This window comes from Lepidothrix coronata, unplaced genomic scaffold (genome assembly GCF_001604755.1).
Source record: "Lepidothrix coronata isolate B3197 unplaced genomic scaffold, Lepidothrix_coronata-1.0 Scaffold34, whole genome shotgun sequence".
Lineage (NCBI taxonomy): Eukaryota > Metazoa > Chordata > Aves > Passeriformes > Pipridae > Lepidothrix > Lepidothrix coronata.
In genome coordinates this window covers 286,815-304,939 of record NW_016690214.1, presented here as the reverse complement: position 1 = coordinate 304,939, position 18,125 = coordinate 286,815, and the positions used below count along the sequence as shown (strand labels likewise).

At 47.2% G+C, this 18,125-nt stretch overlaps 1 protein-coding gene across 2 annotated transcripts in view; it reads right to left on the bottom strand.

Moving 5' to 3' along the window:
* Positions 1-18,125, bottom strand: part of RPTOR (regulatory associated protein of MTOR complex 1) — a 105,312-nt gene that overhangs the window by 61,439 nt on the left and 25,748 nt on the right. For both annotated transcript variants that reach the window (XM_017811954.1, XM_017811955.1), the window contains exons 4-9: positions 16,773-16,931; positions 14,773-14,919; positions 11,724-11,899; positions 6,758-6,817; positions 1,127-1,227; positions 72-216 (exon numbers count right to left, since the gene is read on the bottom strand). In XM_017811954.1, the coding sequence (XP_017667443.1) occupies positions 72-216; positions 1,127-1,227; positions 6,758-6,817; positions 11,724-11,899; positions 14,773-14,919; positions 16,773-16,931 (788 nt within the window). The remainder of the gene's footprint in view (positions 1-71; positions 217-1,126; positions 1,228-6,757; positions 6,818-11,723; positions 11,900-14,772; positions 14,920-16,772; positions 16,932-18,125) is intronic.

Sequence of the window (18,125 nt, the reverse complement as noted above, 5' to 3'; positions counted from 1 at the left end):
TCCCAATATCCCCCCAACCTGAGCAGTGCCAATCCCTGGTGGCACAGCTGCCCAGTCTCTGTGTCACTCACCACATGGCGTGCATGTATGTGGGGGGCAGCCGGGGGCTGCTCACGGGGGTGCAGTTGTACGACCTCATGATCCTCTCTGCCAGGAGAAAGTTCCGGAACAAACTGGCCACGAGCAGGTCCTGCCGGAAGAGCTTCTGGAAAAGATCTGCCAAGAGAGTGCAGGAGTTACCAGAGGCACATCTGCAGCACCTTAGGTACTATGCAAAAATGGTTTAAAACACAAAGCCCTGTTAATATTTTGTTCCAGTAAGGAGGAATCTCCAGCAGTTTCGCAGTGAGTGACACACCCACTGTTAAACCCTGCCTGCAGAGCTCCCTCAAAGCCCTGCAGCTCCTCTCCATTTCACACCAACACAATTAAACACTTTCTACCTCAGGTTCTTTTTTGCCTTTTCTGGATAAAATCCCCCTTTTGCTTTTTCACTTCAGCTCAGCCTGACTAAGTTTTTGGAAAATTACTGAGGGAGAACAGGACCTCTGTGTACTGTTTAATCAAGAACTATCCATCTGTTAACTGGCAGTTTGATGCGCTTATGAGAAGCCAAAATGAATCCTAAAAGATAGCAAATGTGCTCTCTTCTACAGGACAGAGAAGAATTGATGCTGCGTGAGCATTAGGAAGAGCAGAGTTGGAGAACTGTTTACAAATTTGGCTGCCTGTGCTCCAGAAGTACCAATTGAGAACAGGGGTAGAGAATGGGAAGAAGTTACTCATGGGAAACACAACTGCCTTACCAGCAAAGAGGAAAAAACCCCTTTATTTATGGTAAGCCCGGAAGAAAACAGATTGCTCTTTGCAAATACAGTAAGAAAGAGAATTATTCAAGCTAAAACAATTGTGCTGGCACAGAAAAACCCTTTCTGGGTTCTAACGATCAGGTTGCTGCAATGCTCTGGTAAAAGAAGAAATAAAAAATTAACCAGCTTTAAGATCAGGCCTGATCTGTTCTTCCAATATGAGGGTTTAATTTTCTCCTCATTTCAGTGTCTCACTTTTATCTGCTCTGCCTGAGCCTGCCCCTGCTGTGCCCCCCTGCTGCCCCTGCCCCTCGTACCCCTGGGCAGGACGTTCCAGGCGATGGTGTCTGTGATGGCTGTGAAGATCCAGTTCAGCTCTCCCAGGGGAGTCCTCCTGTCGTTCAGCCTTCCAGGAATCCTACAAGGGCAGGGAAAAAACCCACATCAGTTTCCTGGTAAAAACCATGTTTCTGAGACAGACACACACACACCTCCAAACCCTTCTAAGGGGGATCTAGAGGTGAAGGAACTCTTTGCTGGAACGTTTTCATATTCCATGGAGACTCACCAAGTGGTAAATCCAGCCACAAGAGCCAAGCCCTGGTAGCAGCCAGGGCTCTGGGCACAGCTCTGTGTCACAGGCAGGGAGCAGTGGGCAGAGCAGACTCAGCCTCGCACTGCTGAGACTGAAACCAGAATGTTTTGCCAAGTATTCCCATTTTGGCACTCATTTAAAAAGAGTCAAAATAGGACATACAGAATATAGACAGTGCAGAAAAAGCTTTAAAAACTGAATCAGTGGCACAGAGTGAGAAATTTAAGGTCATCCTATGCACCCTACTGAGGAACAACGTGAACACTGTGGATAAGCACCTACAAGAGGGTTGTGGATAAGCACCTACAAGAGGAAAAATCCTCGTGCCAATAAATACCTTACACAAGTAGAGGAAGAAAGAAAGAAAAGAAGAGCACCTGACCATGAAAGGGAAACAATTCAACCCTCATCTCAGAGGGCTGAGACACAGACACCTCAGAGGAGCAGAGCTGTGTGACCCAGTGACACTGTGCAGCCTGAGACACGCAGAAGGTCAGAGAGGATGAACCAACGGTCTCCTCTGGCCTTCACATTTATTCTCCTCAGAGACAGCAGAGACAACAGCCTGGCCAAAGCACAGTCAGTGAAGAACAGCAATGTTCCACCAGCTGTCTTGCTGTTCCAGAGCCCAGGACTTTGTTTTTGCAGGCTGAAAAAAGTAATTCAAATTTTTTCATACCAGAGCTGAACAAACTTCTCATATGAGAAGAAACCAGAGGACCAACAGGCAACCTGATTTCTGTGATGGAAGAGCCCAAGTGACAGCCTGCTGGGACTCAGGATCAACACACACACACACATAGATCTAGGAACACAAGTGGCTGTGAACTGCTGTTCCCTGTCCTGAGTTTCTGCCTTCATCCTGACCAGCTTTTCTAAATAAGCTTTTGAATGTTTATTTTTTCCTCGTAAAAACAAAGACAAGAAAAAATGAAGAAAAAACCCCAATCACCCAACAAACCGAGACCAGCAGACTCAGCCCTGGGCTGCCTTATCAATAATCAGATATACAGTATAAAATATACAGCCTGGCACTCCCAAGCACAGCTTTCCTCCTTGTGAGAAAGTAACAGGAATAGGATGAGAAAGTTTCACAAACATGCACCAACACAGTAAGACATTCTATGGATTTAATCCTAATTTAACTAAACTTCCCTTCTGTAACAAGTTTTTAAATATTTAAAGTATCAACACAAACAGAGGAAGTTTCTCTGTGGCCACTCACCCCTGATGTGCAGCAGCACCATTCCTGTGCAGGGTCAGATGCAGCACATTCCCTTGGATAAATACAGTTCTAAACCAGCTAGAAATTAACATCTTATAAAAAATTCCTGTCTGTCTCAGTATCAGAGGAAAAATATACATCTCTGCAGCAGTGTTTGCTAATGGATCCCCCGGAGCGAGCGCAGGGAACACGAGGCCACACAGTGCTCTGGTGAGGATTCCCCGTCAATATTTGCATTGCAGAACACCCTCTGCAGCAAAGCAGAGCTCCCCAAGCCACGGGGTGTCAGTTGGAAACCAAAGGGATCCTTGCTGAGCTTCCCCAACAAGCCAAATGCTTGGCTTACACCACGTGGTGGCAACTTCCAAGGCAGTTCTCAGACACCAGGAGGAATGTCTTCACTGAAAGGGTGGTCAGGCCTTGGCAGGGGCTGCCCAGGGAGTCCCCACCCCTGGAGGTGTCCAAGGAACGCCTGGATGTGGCACTCAGGGCTCTGAGCTGGGGGACAAGGTGGGGATTGGGCACAGGTTGGACTCCACGAGCTCAAAGGTCTTTTCCAACCTCAGTGATTCTGTGTGAAATCTCCTGAACTGGCAAGAGCTGCTCAGACGGGATCACCACAGCTACTGTGCTCAGAGACAACCCCTTCCCAGCACAGGATCACAGGATGATCCAGGTGTGCTGTGCCTGGGCTGCTGAAACCTTGGCAAAGTACTGGAGAAAGACAAAGCTTTGAGGTTCTCCCCTGCCTTGCTGGAGAGCTGCAAAGCCTCGCCCGCCGTGTGCAATCCTGGCAGCTCTGTGTGAGCATATGAAAGGAGTGTTGCCATGAAAACCATGCCTTTGAGCAGGATCTTCACTCTGCATTCACAACAGGCTCTGCCTGCACTACACAGACCCCAAAACAACGGTGATGAAACGAGACACTCCACTGCAATCAAACCTGATTGACTGCAGAAGAGAAACTTTGCAGAGTAACATCTTCAAAAGCAAAGTTCCTCCTCAGCACAGGCACCACTGAGGGATGTCCCCACGGGCAGGGTGGCACAGCAGCCCTGCTACACCAGGGCCAATGGCACTTCCTGACACACACTGAAACAAGCTCTGACGTCTTGCACTGAATTTTCTAGAAGAAAATCAAGGGGCTGAACCTAACCTAGGTCTGAAGGTAACCTAGGAATTATTGTCTTCCCACTAGAAATAAAATAATGAATATTTAAAAAAAGGCTGCAGTATTTCAGAGCTTGGACCAGCACATGGTTGATTAAATATCTGCAGAGACACCTCCCCAGTGTGTCTGTGGTGCCCCAGCCCAGCCACGGTCCTGTCACAGCACGGCTGTCACTCTGCCTGCCACCACCATCACTCACTCGCCCAAGAGCAACAGGATCATCCCTGTCCAGTCCTGCTGAAAATAACATCTCTGTTCCTTCCACCAAATGCCTTTCTCCACCTGGTTGTGAATCCTGGTGGGTTCTGCCAAGCCACAGACTGCCTGCTAAGTGGCCCCACCAGAAGCAGGATCAGCTCTCAGGGCTTTTTTTTTTTCCCCTTCTCAGGGAATTTTTGTTTAGAGAATTCCCTCCTTCTGCACCATAGACCCCAGCTAAAAAATCCCAGGAAAGCAATTTACCATTCCTGATCCCCTGAGAACAGGATTTCAGGAGAGGTAGGCCAATGCAGCAATAGAGATTAAAGCACCCTTGTACATCCCCCATTCCTGGCACCCTGCTTTGTATTTCAATTACCCATGGATTCATAAACCATACTTTAGGGGTTTTTCCAAAATTTTTAAAGAGTAGAACAAAGCCCAGTTCGTGTCACTCAGCAGCCACACCCCCAGCACAGATGGTTTGAAGTCTTGGGATCAAACAGAAAAGTCCACCCAAGGCAGCAGGAACATGAACAGCAACGCTGCCAACCAAGAGTCTCATGAAGCAGCAGCCAGAGGGTCCCAAATTCCCAGTCCTCCACCAACATAATTTTCCTTCTTTTTTCCTTTTCACTTTGCTGCCTGGCTCCAGAAAAGATCTTTCTTTCTAAACTAGGGATTATTTTGGTTCCATCTCAGAAGATCAGTGATACAAAGGCACATCAGGATCCACCACACGTTCCTTCATCAGGACGTGGGCTGAGCCTGGATAATTAGAAATTGGAGCCCTTCAGAGAAGGTGCAGCTCAATTTAGCCTCAAAGTCTGCAGCTTAATTGCAATATAAACTCTTTCCCCAGTTCTAAAGACAACTAAATTATAAATTACAATATACACACAGGCAATCCAGGAATTATTCCAGGGCTATCTCGAGATGCAATAAAAATCTGTGTTTTCTATAATTGATATATGGAGAAGATTAAGATGATGAGGTTTAAATATTTGATATCCACGGGAACCTACTCCCAGCTTGTTTTCCCTGAAGACAGCCTGGAACACACACACGTGTGCTGTGGCACCAACCAACACAGACCAAGAATATTGAAGTCTATTTGTGCCAGTAAACCTTTACTTAAAGATTATTTAACCCTGAGCAGCACATCTGAGTGCTCTGTGAGGGTGATTCTGAGCCGCCTGGCTCAGACCTTCATTGACCTCACCATATGTCCTCTGATGAGAGACACTCTTGTAGCAATATGCTAATTGCAATTAACATAGCAGAGTCCTTGTTCTGACCACATTTATGCAGTGGCTGAAGCTGACCTCAGTCCAGGCTGGTGCTGAGCCCTCCTGTCAGCACACCTCTGGCACACAGGCACAGCAGGGTTAACCCCAGGAAGATTCCCTCCCTGCTTCCCATCTCCTTACAACCTACAGAGACCCAAACCCCAGCACATTTTCACCACAGCTTTCAAAGGAAATGATACCCAGGGGTGGATCTTCTCCTCAACTGGTGTGCCTCTGAAAACCACTCTGACACTCCCTCTGAGAGACAGGGTCTGCCTCTGCTCTTTTAGCTGTAAACTGAAATTTTTGATATTTTGGTCTGATGAGGGTCTCTGAAATACAGCTTTACGTAAATCATCCCTCATCCTCCCCAGCTGACAGGAGAAAATCCAATTTTCCCATATAAAATTAGTGTGACTAAACACCTGGACTGTTCTGATGAGCCTGGCTGGTCCAACTCAGCTGTGTGGAAGGGCTGGCAGCACTGACAGGCACTTGTCACCCAGATAGATTCCTGTTCTCCCAACCCCTGTCAGGACACCCTTTAGTGCTGCAGTTCGATCTCAGCCAAACACAGAACTGCACCCTGGACATCCCTGTGTCACAAGAGTTCTAATTAACCCCAACAACAGTGTTTCTACAGTCAGGATTTCTCCGAATTGAATAATTATCTTTAATTAATCACTCCCAGTCTGTGTATGTGTCAATGCTCCAAGAACAGGGCATTCAAAACAATCCTCAGGGAGCACAGGGCTCCTGCATCCAGTGGCTGCACACCCCTGCTGCCCTGTCTTTAAAAACAAACCAAAAAGTCTTCTAAACCAGCAAAGACTACAGAGAACAATTATTATTAATATCTCAAAATCTCCCTTGCTTGCATAAACTGAAGCAGAGTTTGAAGAACAGTTGTCCTGGATAATCATTTTGCCTCAGCTGCCTGACAACCAGGAATTATGCTCCAATATCGCTTGGAAAAAAGGATTATAACGTGTTTCAGTGGTGCTAAATCTGAGATCCACCATCCCTGTCAGACAGAGAACAGGGGGACAGCACAGTGACAAGTGACAAATGATTTCTGGTTGTTTTGCTGTCCCTCAGTTGGGTTTGGGGACGTGGCTGCAGAGCTTCACCCTCCCATGGGCAAACCCTCCCCTACACCAGCCACACACTGGGCTCTCCAGGAACAATCCCAACCTGTGCCTGCAGTGGCCATTTCCTGCCTGGTCCAGGCTGGCAGCACGTTCCAGAGCATGGAATGTGCCGAGCTGAGCCCGGAACAGCCGGATCTCCCCCCAGCAGCTCCCTATTTCCATGGCCACTGCTTGTTTCAGCACCACAATTACTGCAGGTGCAGACTCTGAACAGCTTCCCAAAGAAATTTCCTCACAGACAAACAAGAGAAATGCAAGAAATAATGAGGAAATAAGGAGCAACAGGGAAAAAAGAAAATATGTACAAAATTTGGCTTACTTCTCTATTAAATCCAGTGTGACTCCTGGCACCAGCCTGACACTCTTCTGCATGCAGAACCTGGGGAGAGAGTAAAATAAAACACACTAATTGACTGTTTAATGACAAGGTTCTGTGGAGAGAATGTGGAAGGAGGTTTCTTTATTGCACTGTTTCTGCTTTTAAAATGGTGTTTGGGTAGGGAACTTTGGCACGGCATAATGAGACCCAAACAAGGCCCTCAGTATTTGTCACACTCGTGATTATGCGGCGATTTCCATCGTCAGGTGTCAAAACTGGGGTATTGTAACTGTCACAGTGACAAGTTTTCCAACACAGAGCGGGGGAAAAGGGCTCCCAGGCATCCAGCACGGTCTCCCGGGAGCAGCACAACGACACGAGAGCTGGGGAGGATTATGCTGCTGGAATAATGATCAGCGTTGGCTGGGTTTCCCTGAAGAGATGTGGCACTGCAGGCAGGGAAGGGAGAAAGGGAGGGAACGGGAGGGATGTGTCAGGTTCAGACACCTCCGTTATTTAATTAAAAAAAACTGCTGACTCCATTTCCTCAGCTTTACAAATCCCACCGCTCCAGGAACACCGGCCCAGGAAACGCTGAGTCCTGTCAGTACCACTCACTGTGCCTGGAAAATCCCAAAAGCTGCCGAACCCAAGTGTGTGTGGGAAGGAGAGATGGCTGTTGGCCCAGATTCCCAGCACCCCTCCCCTCCTGCAGACCTCCCTGGGGGTGCAGAGGGCAGAGTGGGAACAACAGCTCTGGGATGGAAATCCAGCAACTTCAACTCGAGAAATGACTTCCTCAGTGACAGCACCACATTCCCAGCCCATCAGCCCAGTCTTTCAGAAATCCACTCTCTGTTGTTCAAGGAAGAATCTTCCCCGCAGTGTAATCCCAGCTGACATTTACCCCAGCACTGCACTCGTCACACAGTTCTGTGAAGGACCAGGAGGCTCTGTGGGACCAGGAGGGCTCCATGGGCAGTCCCGGACCAGGAGGGCTCTCCTGCCCAGCAATCCCACCTCCTGCATCCAGCTGCTGCAGCAGGAGCCTCACCTCACCAGAGCCACATCACCCACATCCAAAAGGCTCTTCCTCAGGTAAAGGAGAGAACAATTACTTATTAAGGACAAGATGTGCAGAGCCCATTTCCGAAACCTTGAGGCCCCTCCGGTTTTTCTGTGGCATTCCCTGCCAGCAGGGCATCCCTTGCTGCCAAGGCAAGGACGGGGATAGGCTCTGGAAAGCTCAGTGGTCCCCAGGCTGCTTTCCTGATGTCTGCGTCATCCAGCACAGAAAGGAGCCATAAAGAACCCGTGAACCTGCAGTGGGATCCCTCTGCAATCTGCTGAAATATAAAATTCTTACGACAGTGCATTACAGAACCAGGCGGGGAAATTCCCTCCTAAACACAGCCACAGGCAGAACTGGGTCACTGGGATCAGCCTGGAGCCTCCCTGCACACGGGGGGTGCTGGAAGACTTTAACTCCTCTCGGTGCCTCCACATCATGACGTGTCTGGAAGGACTGTGAGAGCAGCACAGCTCTGCCCTGTCACACACTGGCTGTCTCTAAAGAAGTGTGTCCCTGGAAGTGTCCAGGGACAGGCTGGACAGGGCTGGGACCAACCTGGTCTAGTGGAAGGTGTTCCCGTCCGTGGTAGGGAGCTGGAATGAGATGGGCTTTAAGGCCCTTTCCAACCCAAACCATCCCACGATTCCATGTCTCTGTTGCAGCCAAAGCTCTCCCCACTGCCCTGGATATTTGGAAACAGAGCAGTCCGTGAAACTCCCACTGAAGCAGGAGCAGCCTCTGCGCCGCCTCTCCAGCAAGCACTGACTGCCAAGAAAATGTACTCGTAAACAAAATGTTCCTCCGGCTGTGTCTGCACCCCCTTCATGGCTGCGAGGCTGCACACGTGGTGTCTCGCCTGGGGGCTGTGTCACTGTCACAGACAGCAGGTAACACACTGGGGCTGCACGGAAACAGGCCAGGGAACAGCAGCACTGGAGGAAACCCAGAAACGAGGGTGCAGTTGGTTCTCCTGTGACTTTGAAACTCAGGGTAGCCTGTCTAAATCGATGTGGGACAGAGGATTGGTCGAGTCTACCCCCAAAATCTCAAGCCAAAATGCAAAATAAGTATGTTAGAAAAAACAACCAAAACACTTTAAACTTCTCTTTGAACTGACTCAATTAAACATCAGCTGCCACAGCTCCCGTCCTCTCCCCTGCCCTTCTGTTATGGGTGTTCTGGAGTACAAACTGCACATCTCAAATTCCCCAGGCTGAGCAGCTCCCAAAAGTTTGGTTTCTTGTTGTTTGGGGTGTTTCCAGCACTTTTCAGGAGCCCTCTCACTGTTTATGAGCAGGATTTCACATTTCAAAGCCACAAGGCCCTGAAGCCAACCCAGGCCAGCGCAGCCTTCGCTCCAACACGTGGAATTCCGGATCTATAACTGCAGCTTATTAACACCTTCCAGGACTGATGGAAACACAAGCACATGACTCATCACTGAGCACGACTTCCAGTGGAGCTGCTTTTGCTTTAGACAACGTGAAACACTCAGATCTGCGTAAAACAGGGCACCAAACACTCTGATTCCTGCCCGTTTCCTCAATATCCGCGTTTGCTTCCCGACAGTGCCATCCGTCAGGATTAACAATCCATGCAGCTTAGCTCCAGGCTCGCCTCACACAGAGCTTTATATAGTCACAAGATATATTTGGAATATGTCAGCTCACAGCAGTCACTACACACCAGGACAATCAGCAGCCAGGTAGCCAAGATCCACACTCCAGGTGCCTGGAATTGCAGACTGGCATCAGGAGTTTCACACACCACACCCAGAAGGGCACAGCTGACCTGGGTTTCTCTCCCCAGCATCAATTTTTCTTCCCCTGAAATGAGACTGAAGTGGCTGCAGCTGCAACTCTGGCTGATGAGGGATCTTGTTCATCAGTTACCACAGAGCAAAAATGGGATGGATAAACATTTATTCACCAAACTTTCACTTGCTCATAAATTCCATATATGAAGCATCATTAGAGTATCAGTCCAGAATTGCAAAAAAGTTGTATTTCAAAAGCAATTCCTTTCAGGAAAAGGGCCGGACTGAAGGAAAAGGGAAGTTCTAAGGGCAAAGATTTTTGTGTTTATTTTTGGTTAACTGCTTTAGGGTATCAACATACAGTTTGGATCAAACTCTTGGAATGCAGCAGAGGATCTGGCTTTGCATACATTGTGTTTAACACTGGTGAAAAACAACGTTCCACAAGCAGTACTTATTATTTACAGGATAAACCCACACCTGCAATAATGACAATCAACTGGGAGCACAATCTTCACTGGAGAACAGAGGAGGGATTTCTGTGCATGCAGTGAGTGATACAGTCACTGGATTAGGTGGCAGGAAATGCTTCCCCATCCAGGAGTTAACATGGCACCTTCCAGCATCAGCCCCTGACCAGCTGAGGGTGATGGTTTTAAGTCCTTCCCCCGAGCCACAGTTCTCCAAACGTGTTCCCTGTCAAACACCAACCAGACGCAGCCCAGAGAATCTGTCGTGCCCACACCAGGTGTAGCTGTGCTGACAACCTGCCCTGCTCACCCCCTCAGCACGTTCCCATGGAGATGAAGGAACAGAAAATTCCTGAACAGATCATAATATCTGAAAAAAAACCCTTTCTTAGTACATCTAACAAACAAAACCCACCGAAAAAACCTGTCTTACAGAGCCCCAGCATTTTCACTTTAAATCTGGCAGAAACTGTCAAGTCTGGTAACTGGAGGGAAGGAGAACCCTGAAACCAATCCCTTCCACTTCACTTGTGAAGCTCCAATTTGCCATGAACTAGTTCATCTCCAACAGGCACCAAAGCCCATGTGAGGGATCCTCACAAAATTTAATGAATAAAAGTAGTTCCCTGAAGCCATATTTTCGTGTTTACAAAACAGTATTTCTCAAAGTTCCCCTAGGGAATTTTGTCAGAGTTTAAAAGCTTCCATGAGAAAACACCTTGGGAGCTCATGACATCAAAAACAGGACAAAAAAACTCAACAGGTTTTGTGCTGCTCCTCACAGGAGCAAAGAGAGCCAAAGGCACCACGTACCCAAACCAGAACCTGGCCAAATGAACTCATTCAGTTTGCTGCTAATATGAAACAGAAAGAGTACAAAGACTAGTAATTTATTACAAACATCTCCAAAAGGCAGCAAATAACTCTTGGAGCTGTGGTGCCAATTCCTCACCAGCATGTGCAGTGTCCAAAGGCTTCTGCCTGTTCTAACCCCGTCCAGCAAATGCCCTGAAGCTTTTCCATTCTGGACCTGACACAGCCTTGAGGATCAGGTGAGATGTGCCCAAGGGAAGAGACCACCAGAGCTCTGCACAGCCTGGGGGCACTGGACTGCCCCCCTGGCACCACAGGCCCTTGTGGCCCCTGTTGCTGGGTAAAATACTGCTCTTGGAAAGCTCCTGCTCCCTGTAGCAGCCTTTTCTAACTTTCTGCCTAATTAACTTGGTTTGTCATTCCAGAACGTCTTTCCTGGGTTTATCGTTCCCCTCCTTCCACTCCAGCACTATTTAATGCTGCTGCATTATTTACAGCAACTGCAATATGTGGAAGATGATTTGTGCAAAGGACAGTTTACAACAAGTTGTACTGCACTATGTACTATTCCTGCTCTCTGAAGAAGCAGATATTTAATTCCCAGAACAGTAAATCCCTTAATCTGAGCAAACCCAGATATTGAGTTGAAAACTAAAATGCAGTAAGTAGCAGACAACAATATTTTCACCTTTCCAGTCGTGATTAATAAGCTGCTGTCCCAAATGCACAGCTCAAACCCCGCAACTCAGCCCTGCAGGGAAAGCTCAGGTCAGATGAAGTGTTCGGATTCACAAATCCCCCCTTCCTGCCGTGAGCCCCACACCCCTGCAGAGCCCCTGCAGAGCCCTCACTCACCAGCGCAGGGCGATCTTGATGGGGGTGGTGAGGCAGGAGGTGAACAGGTCGGCTGGCAGGTCGGGGATCATGGGCAGCAGCTCGTTGGCCTCGCAGGCTGCCAGCTGGATGCAGTTCTTCATGGAGGGGGGCAGCGGCATCTGCGCCAGGGGGTGGTTGGGGTTGATGGCAGCCACCTGCAGGGAGCAAGGAAACCCCCCAGGGGAGGCAGGGAAGGTCATTTCTACAGCACCAGAACCTGGGAGGAGCTGCCAGTGCCCCATGGAGCTCTGGGTTCAGAGAAGTTACGGAATAACGTAGCACCAGCCACAGCTTTCACTCATATAATTAACAAAATTCAATGTTAAGTATTTTATCTGTCCAAACATCAGTCTATAAAGAAGAAATACTCTATATACCAATACTGCCATTTTCCAAAACCACAGTGATGCTCCTATTTAAAATTTTGGCTAAGAATATGATTTTTGAGGCTAATAATTCACAGAATGAAAACATAAATAATCTCTGGTGCCTTTCTGAACCAGGTAAACAAAGTAAACACTTCAACCACCCAAAATTTTGCTCTCTGGCACTCAGAAGTTCCTAAAGGAAGAGGGGATGCAGTGTAACACCTCACTGCCCATTGCTGTAGGAGTCAGAAAGCAAAGCACCACCACAGTGACCCATGAGCTGTGTTACCAAAGCTGACAGAAGCACATTTTTCCAAAGACCAACCCTCCAGCCAGCTCAGGATGGGGATACAGTCGACTGATAAACTCACTCTTTACCATCCTTACACATGAAACACTCTGTCTGTGTGAGGAGGGAATCCATTTGGTGCCTCAGAGGGTCAAAAGGGAACAGAACATTGTGTGACAGTCCCAGGGCCTGGCACAGCCACACACCTCCCACCTGGCAAAGCAACCTGACAAGCCAGGGAGAAGTTTCTGCACCCTTTCAAGTTTTTTGATTCTTTAAACATAATTTTTTCCATTCTAATCCCAGGGGCAGCACTGACACACTTTGGCTTTTTCCAGTTGTCTAAATTAGCTGGGACCTGTCTCTGCTCCCAGCTGAGCTGAGCTGCTTCCAGCAGAGTACACGTACCTGGGGGAATGAAGGCACCCTCAAGCCATCACTCAATAAAACTGAAACTCTATCATGGAATCATGGAATGGTTTGGGTTGGTGAGGACCTTACAGATCGTTTTGTCCCAACCCCCTGTATGCCAACAACTAAATAAAAGGTAATTAAAATCCTGCAAAGCTCTTTCATTTGAAGAGAAAGGTTTGAGAGACAGCGTGGGAAAGCATTAGCTCTTCACAGATGTATAAAAACAAAGCAGTCAAACTGCTTAGCTGTGGCTGTTCACTCCCTGAAGAAAGCCCTGCCCTTGGGGCATCCCTAGGAAGGGCTCTTAGGGGGAAGCACATTTGGAGGGATTTTCAGCTCTCTGAGCACTCTGAAACACTCAGGGTGTTTGTCACAGTCTGGTGGTGCCCCTCAGGTCTGAAGGGGAGCAGCTCAGGCTCCAGGACCTGCTCAACTCCAGCTTCTCCCCAGTATGACAAACCACAGAAACTGGACCCACACGCTGGAGATATTTGGAGATTAATTAACAACCTATCAACAACCATAAATGAACAATGGGAGCAGCCAGCAACTACAGACTTGTCAGGCTGCTCAGGACAGTGATGGGACACAGCTTTCCTGTACAGGTCAAAAAAAAGGAGAGGAAAAAAAGAGGGTTGAGTAAAGCCCACGATGAACAGTTATTTTTGCACCCTTAGAGCATCCACTGGCCTCAGACTTTCTACACTGCTTGGCTCTCTCATAAACACAACTTTTTATTAGGGCAAGATAAGGAATCAAAAGATCAGAATCCCTCTGGCAGATTAAGAGAAGAGCAAACTGCTTTGATCTCCTTGCAGGAAGATGAGGAACAATTATCCTGATCACTCTGGCAGCCCCTCTGGAGCACCAGTTCCAGCTTCACTTCACTTTTCATGAATTTGAACAATTTGATAATTTATAATTTTCCAAACGAATTCCCATCCACGCTCTGCAGGACGCCCTGAGCTCTCTGCTCTCTCTGGTGCCACGTCTCTGCTTTCTATTAATCACGAGCAGGAACCTCAGTCAGTCATCACAGTTAATGAAATCTAAAGACAGAACGAAAAGCTGCCACACAAGCCTGAAAGTATTTTCATAATCATATTAATTGGTAGTTTTAACCTGTGCTGCAAGAGCAGAAATACTGAAGTGCCCAGAACAGTCACCACAAAAGCCCCTCCAAAAATTGGAATTTGGAAGGAAAGGAGTTATAGCCAGGGATACTGTTACCATCTGCTTGGAGGCTGTATTTGTGACAGTCAGCTGCTTGATTAATTAACATTCCTTCCTTGAAGTTTTGGGGTTTTTTTCATATAGTACCTCAGAGCTGTGAGAGTTTAAGAAGTGACCCTTTACAAATGTCCTCTCCCAGGAAGCTGAAGGCAGCAGGGGGGTCTGGCAGGTGGGAGTCTGCACAAAAAATTCAACTTCTTCCCTTCCACTTTGCATTTCAGATTTACTTCAATGAATTTATTACTAATTCCATTTGTAACCAAAGACAGCTTTTCAGTGGGAACACGTTCAGCTTCAGCACTCTGTGGAACTGGAACCACCACAGGACAATCCCTCCGGATGAGGTTTTTGTTGTTTCACATTTCCTCATTCACTTTAACAGCACAAAACCATAACTGCACCCAAATACAGCCCCAGAAACCAGGCTTTTGTAACCAAAATAAATGTCTCGTTCACCTCAGCATTCATTGCAGCACAAAAGACCATTACGGTCCAAATTGATTCTATTAACGTTAACATTTAATTAGTGCTTGTATTAAAAACCATTCCAAGTTTAATGGGATAGCAAACTGAACCAGAAAGATTGGAGTGGCAAAGCTATTTGCAAATTAATTTGCCTTCCAACATGGTTTTAAACACATTTTTCAGTGTATACAGCAAAGCAAGCTTGAAGTTCATTTGTGTTCACTGAACACCACCAAAGCTCTGCAGCCTGTGCTCTCACCTCCAGCTCCTGCTCCCTCTGTAGTGCAAATTGCTTGAAGGACTTGACAATAAGGCCGGCGTTGGAGCAGTCGTAGACGAAGATGGAAGGACTCCCCATCCAGGTCTGCAGGTCGTATATGGAGAGTGGGATGTACTGAGTGTAGTTCTGTAGGAGAAAAACACCCACTCCAGTCACCATGAGGCAGAGAAACAACAGAACTTGAACTGGTGAGATAACAAAACACACCCACAAAATTCCAATTCTGAAATCCCCAAATAAAACCTACGTTGACCATATTAATCAATTCAAGTATCAGGCAACAGCTACCAAAAAGTAGGACTGGGAACCCAAGTCAACACTAACAACGAGCAGATTTTATTGTGGCATTGTTTGAACCATTCAACTCCAAACTAAAAGCCCAAAACTCCACCAGGCATTTTCAGTATTAGGTATTTAGAGCTCTGATTTGTGCTAACAACTCCAAACAGCATTTAATAGTCCAATTTTATCCCAAATTTCTGCAACACTGATAAAGGATGCAAACCAGCTGTCTTTAATTTAACATCAAACATCCTAAACTGAAAAGCCCATCAATAAATCAAGAAGGATAATTAAGCCCCTGCAGCCCATCAGCCCTACCCTGCCTGAGCTTAACGAGATGCTTCATAATTTTATTACAGCTTTAACTTCTGTGCAACTTTCTGAATTATCCAATAAAATTAAAACCAACAAAGCTGCCTTCGACAGAGCAAAGTACCCACAGTCCCCTTTCTGTAAATAGGAACGATTTTGTTCTGTGTCTCCCATTTTAACGCCCCCAAATAACTGGGGGCAAGAGCATAAAAATCAGACATTTAAAACCAGCTGTGAAGGGCCAACCCTGAACTAATTGAGCTGAAAATATAAACCAGAGCGGATTTCTGCCTGCAAAGAGTCACCACCAGACACCCAGTGGCTGCCAGCAAGATCCTTCCCAGCTGCAGGGACAGGACAACCTGGCGTTCCTACAGCCCTGAGCTTGGCCCAAAGCCCTCAGGAAAAGCTGTGGTGTTCCTATTAACATCAGCAGAATGATGGATGGGATCATAACTCCCATTTAAATTCAAAAGACTTAAAATAGCTGTAATAAAACCAGTAAACTTTTACAAAAATCAAATTTTCAAGGACACGTATCAGTGTCGATAAAGACAAAAGGGATCATAAACCATATGTTACGTAAGGTGGGGAAGGGTAAGGCATTTCCAAACCCAGTTTTGCCCATATATAACAGTTTTGGTTGTTTTATTAAAATTAACAGGAGAAATTGTTTATAAAAGCCACAGTTTTTGGGAGTTGGGAGCTCTGCAGATCACTGCAGGATGGAAATGATGCATGAACAGCTCCTCTACAGCACAGACCTTTCTTAAGGTCATTCCTCCCGTGAAGCACATTCCAATCATAGGAAGTTACACATAAAATACCTGCTCTGACACATCCAATCAACGACATTTTATGGGCATGAATTGTTTTAAACTCATATTTCTAATGCATCTGGCTCTAGCCAAGACTGGATTATAGCTCTGATTAATATTGTGGTATTTCCAACCAGGAGAATTTTATATTCCACCTCTACCGTGGGGGTCACATAAAACATCAACATTTGCTAATGATATGTAAATGAGCTAATTTGAAGAAAAAAGGAGTGTTAACTAAGAGTTTTGCAGCGTGGTTGTTCGGGGTGATGCTTTGATGCTGCCTGGGCAGATGCTGGGCTGGGCAGAACTCGGCCGGATGGTTTGGTTTGTAGGAAGACCCTACAAACTGACTTTGGTTTGTAGGGAAAAGTTCCTGCTCTGCTCCCACTGCTCCCACCATTCCTCTGTGCCTCTTCACGGGAACGACACAACAAACATCCCAACTGGGAACGGGCTGGGAACAGATTTCACCACCAGCTGGCCGGTGAGCCCAGAATGCAGCTGCTCTCAAGAGAACCCCTCAGGAACTCGGAGCAGGAGGCAGAGGCAGCAGCTGGGCCCCACCTTGTTGAAGACCCAGATCTCTCCGTTGACGGTGGGCCGGGGCACGCCGTGCCCGTTGTAGTGGAACAGCACCCGCTCCTCCTTGGCGTTGCGCCGCAGGGACGTGCACAGCTTCTTCACCTCGTCCACCGTCGGGTCCAGGCTCTGCTTGTACCTGGCCTGGGGCACAGAACAGAGAACCCCTCAGCTGTGGGAAACAACCACTTCACATACTGGGGGCCATAGGAATGTGCACAGAAACTGTTTACTCTGGGAGAAGAAAACATTTACAGTAGAGCTGAATAAACAAAGTACGTCTGCGATGGTGTGTGGGCCTGTGCACACACGCACACCAACAACACGGGTTCGAGGGAGTTATCACAGCTCCCAACTCTGATCCGTTTCACTCAGGAATTATTAATATTCAAAAAGCCTTGGGAAGGAGAAATCTGTTGCAACACTGGCCAGACTCAAAACTAACCCCTCATGATGACTGGCAACCAGTGACAGGACCTGAGTCCTGTACAAACCCTGCCATTAGGAGCCTGTTTATAAACCAAACTAAGGCCTCAGAAGTTTGGGCTTTTTAGGTTTTCCTCTATGAAGGGAAAAATAAGAAAGTCTTAAAATATCAAGGTAAAAGAGGATCAAGCGCTTTAATGTAGAAATGGTTTATCTATGAAGCTTGAAAAGCAGATAACGGTGCTGCTCAATTAACAGTGAGCATCCCCAGCCAACAGGGAAGAGGGACACAAGGAATGGCAGCACTTAATGATTGCAACAATGGAGAAAAGCAAGCAAAAGGAGGAAAAATATAAAGCAAGAAGCAGTGATGTGACACCCTCATCCTTCTCAGGAACCTTGGCACTCAGGAGAGCGAAGAGGCCACATTAATCTTCCCACAGATCCTCCACCTCCTCCTCTCTCCACTCAGTGTTGTGATGAAGACGCTGATTTGCAAAAATGTGCCCCTTAAATCCTAGCCTGCCTGTTGGCAGCTTTACCAGCCATCAGAACCAGAGTGCTGGGGGATTTTTCAGCTTTTTTTCCACAGGAGAACCCACTCATTCGAGCCCTCCTCGTGTCCCTCGCGCACCAATATTAAACACAGCTCACAATTAATGGAGGGGCATTCATACTCTGAAACTGAAGTCTGTAGATCTAAATATCCAAACTGCAAACAGATCATCTGGGGCCAGAGAAACATGAGGATGAGAAGAATGGAAAGGAGAGGAGGGAGCCTGAAAACAGCGCAGTCTTAGTGCCACCATCAGCTCAGGACTCTCAGGTGTGAGCTTTTGACACATCTTTCACACACATATGACAAGAACCAGGCACTTGAGTTTCACATGTGACACCAGCTCACCTGTGGTG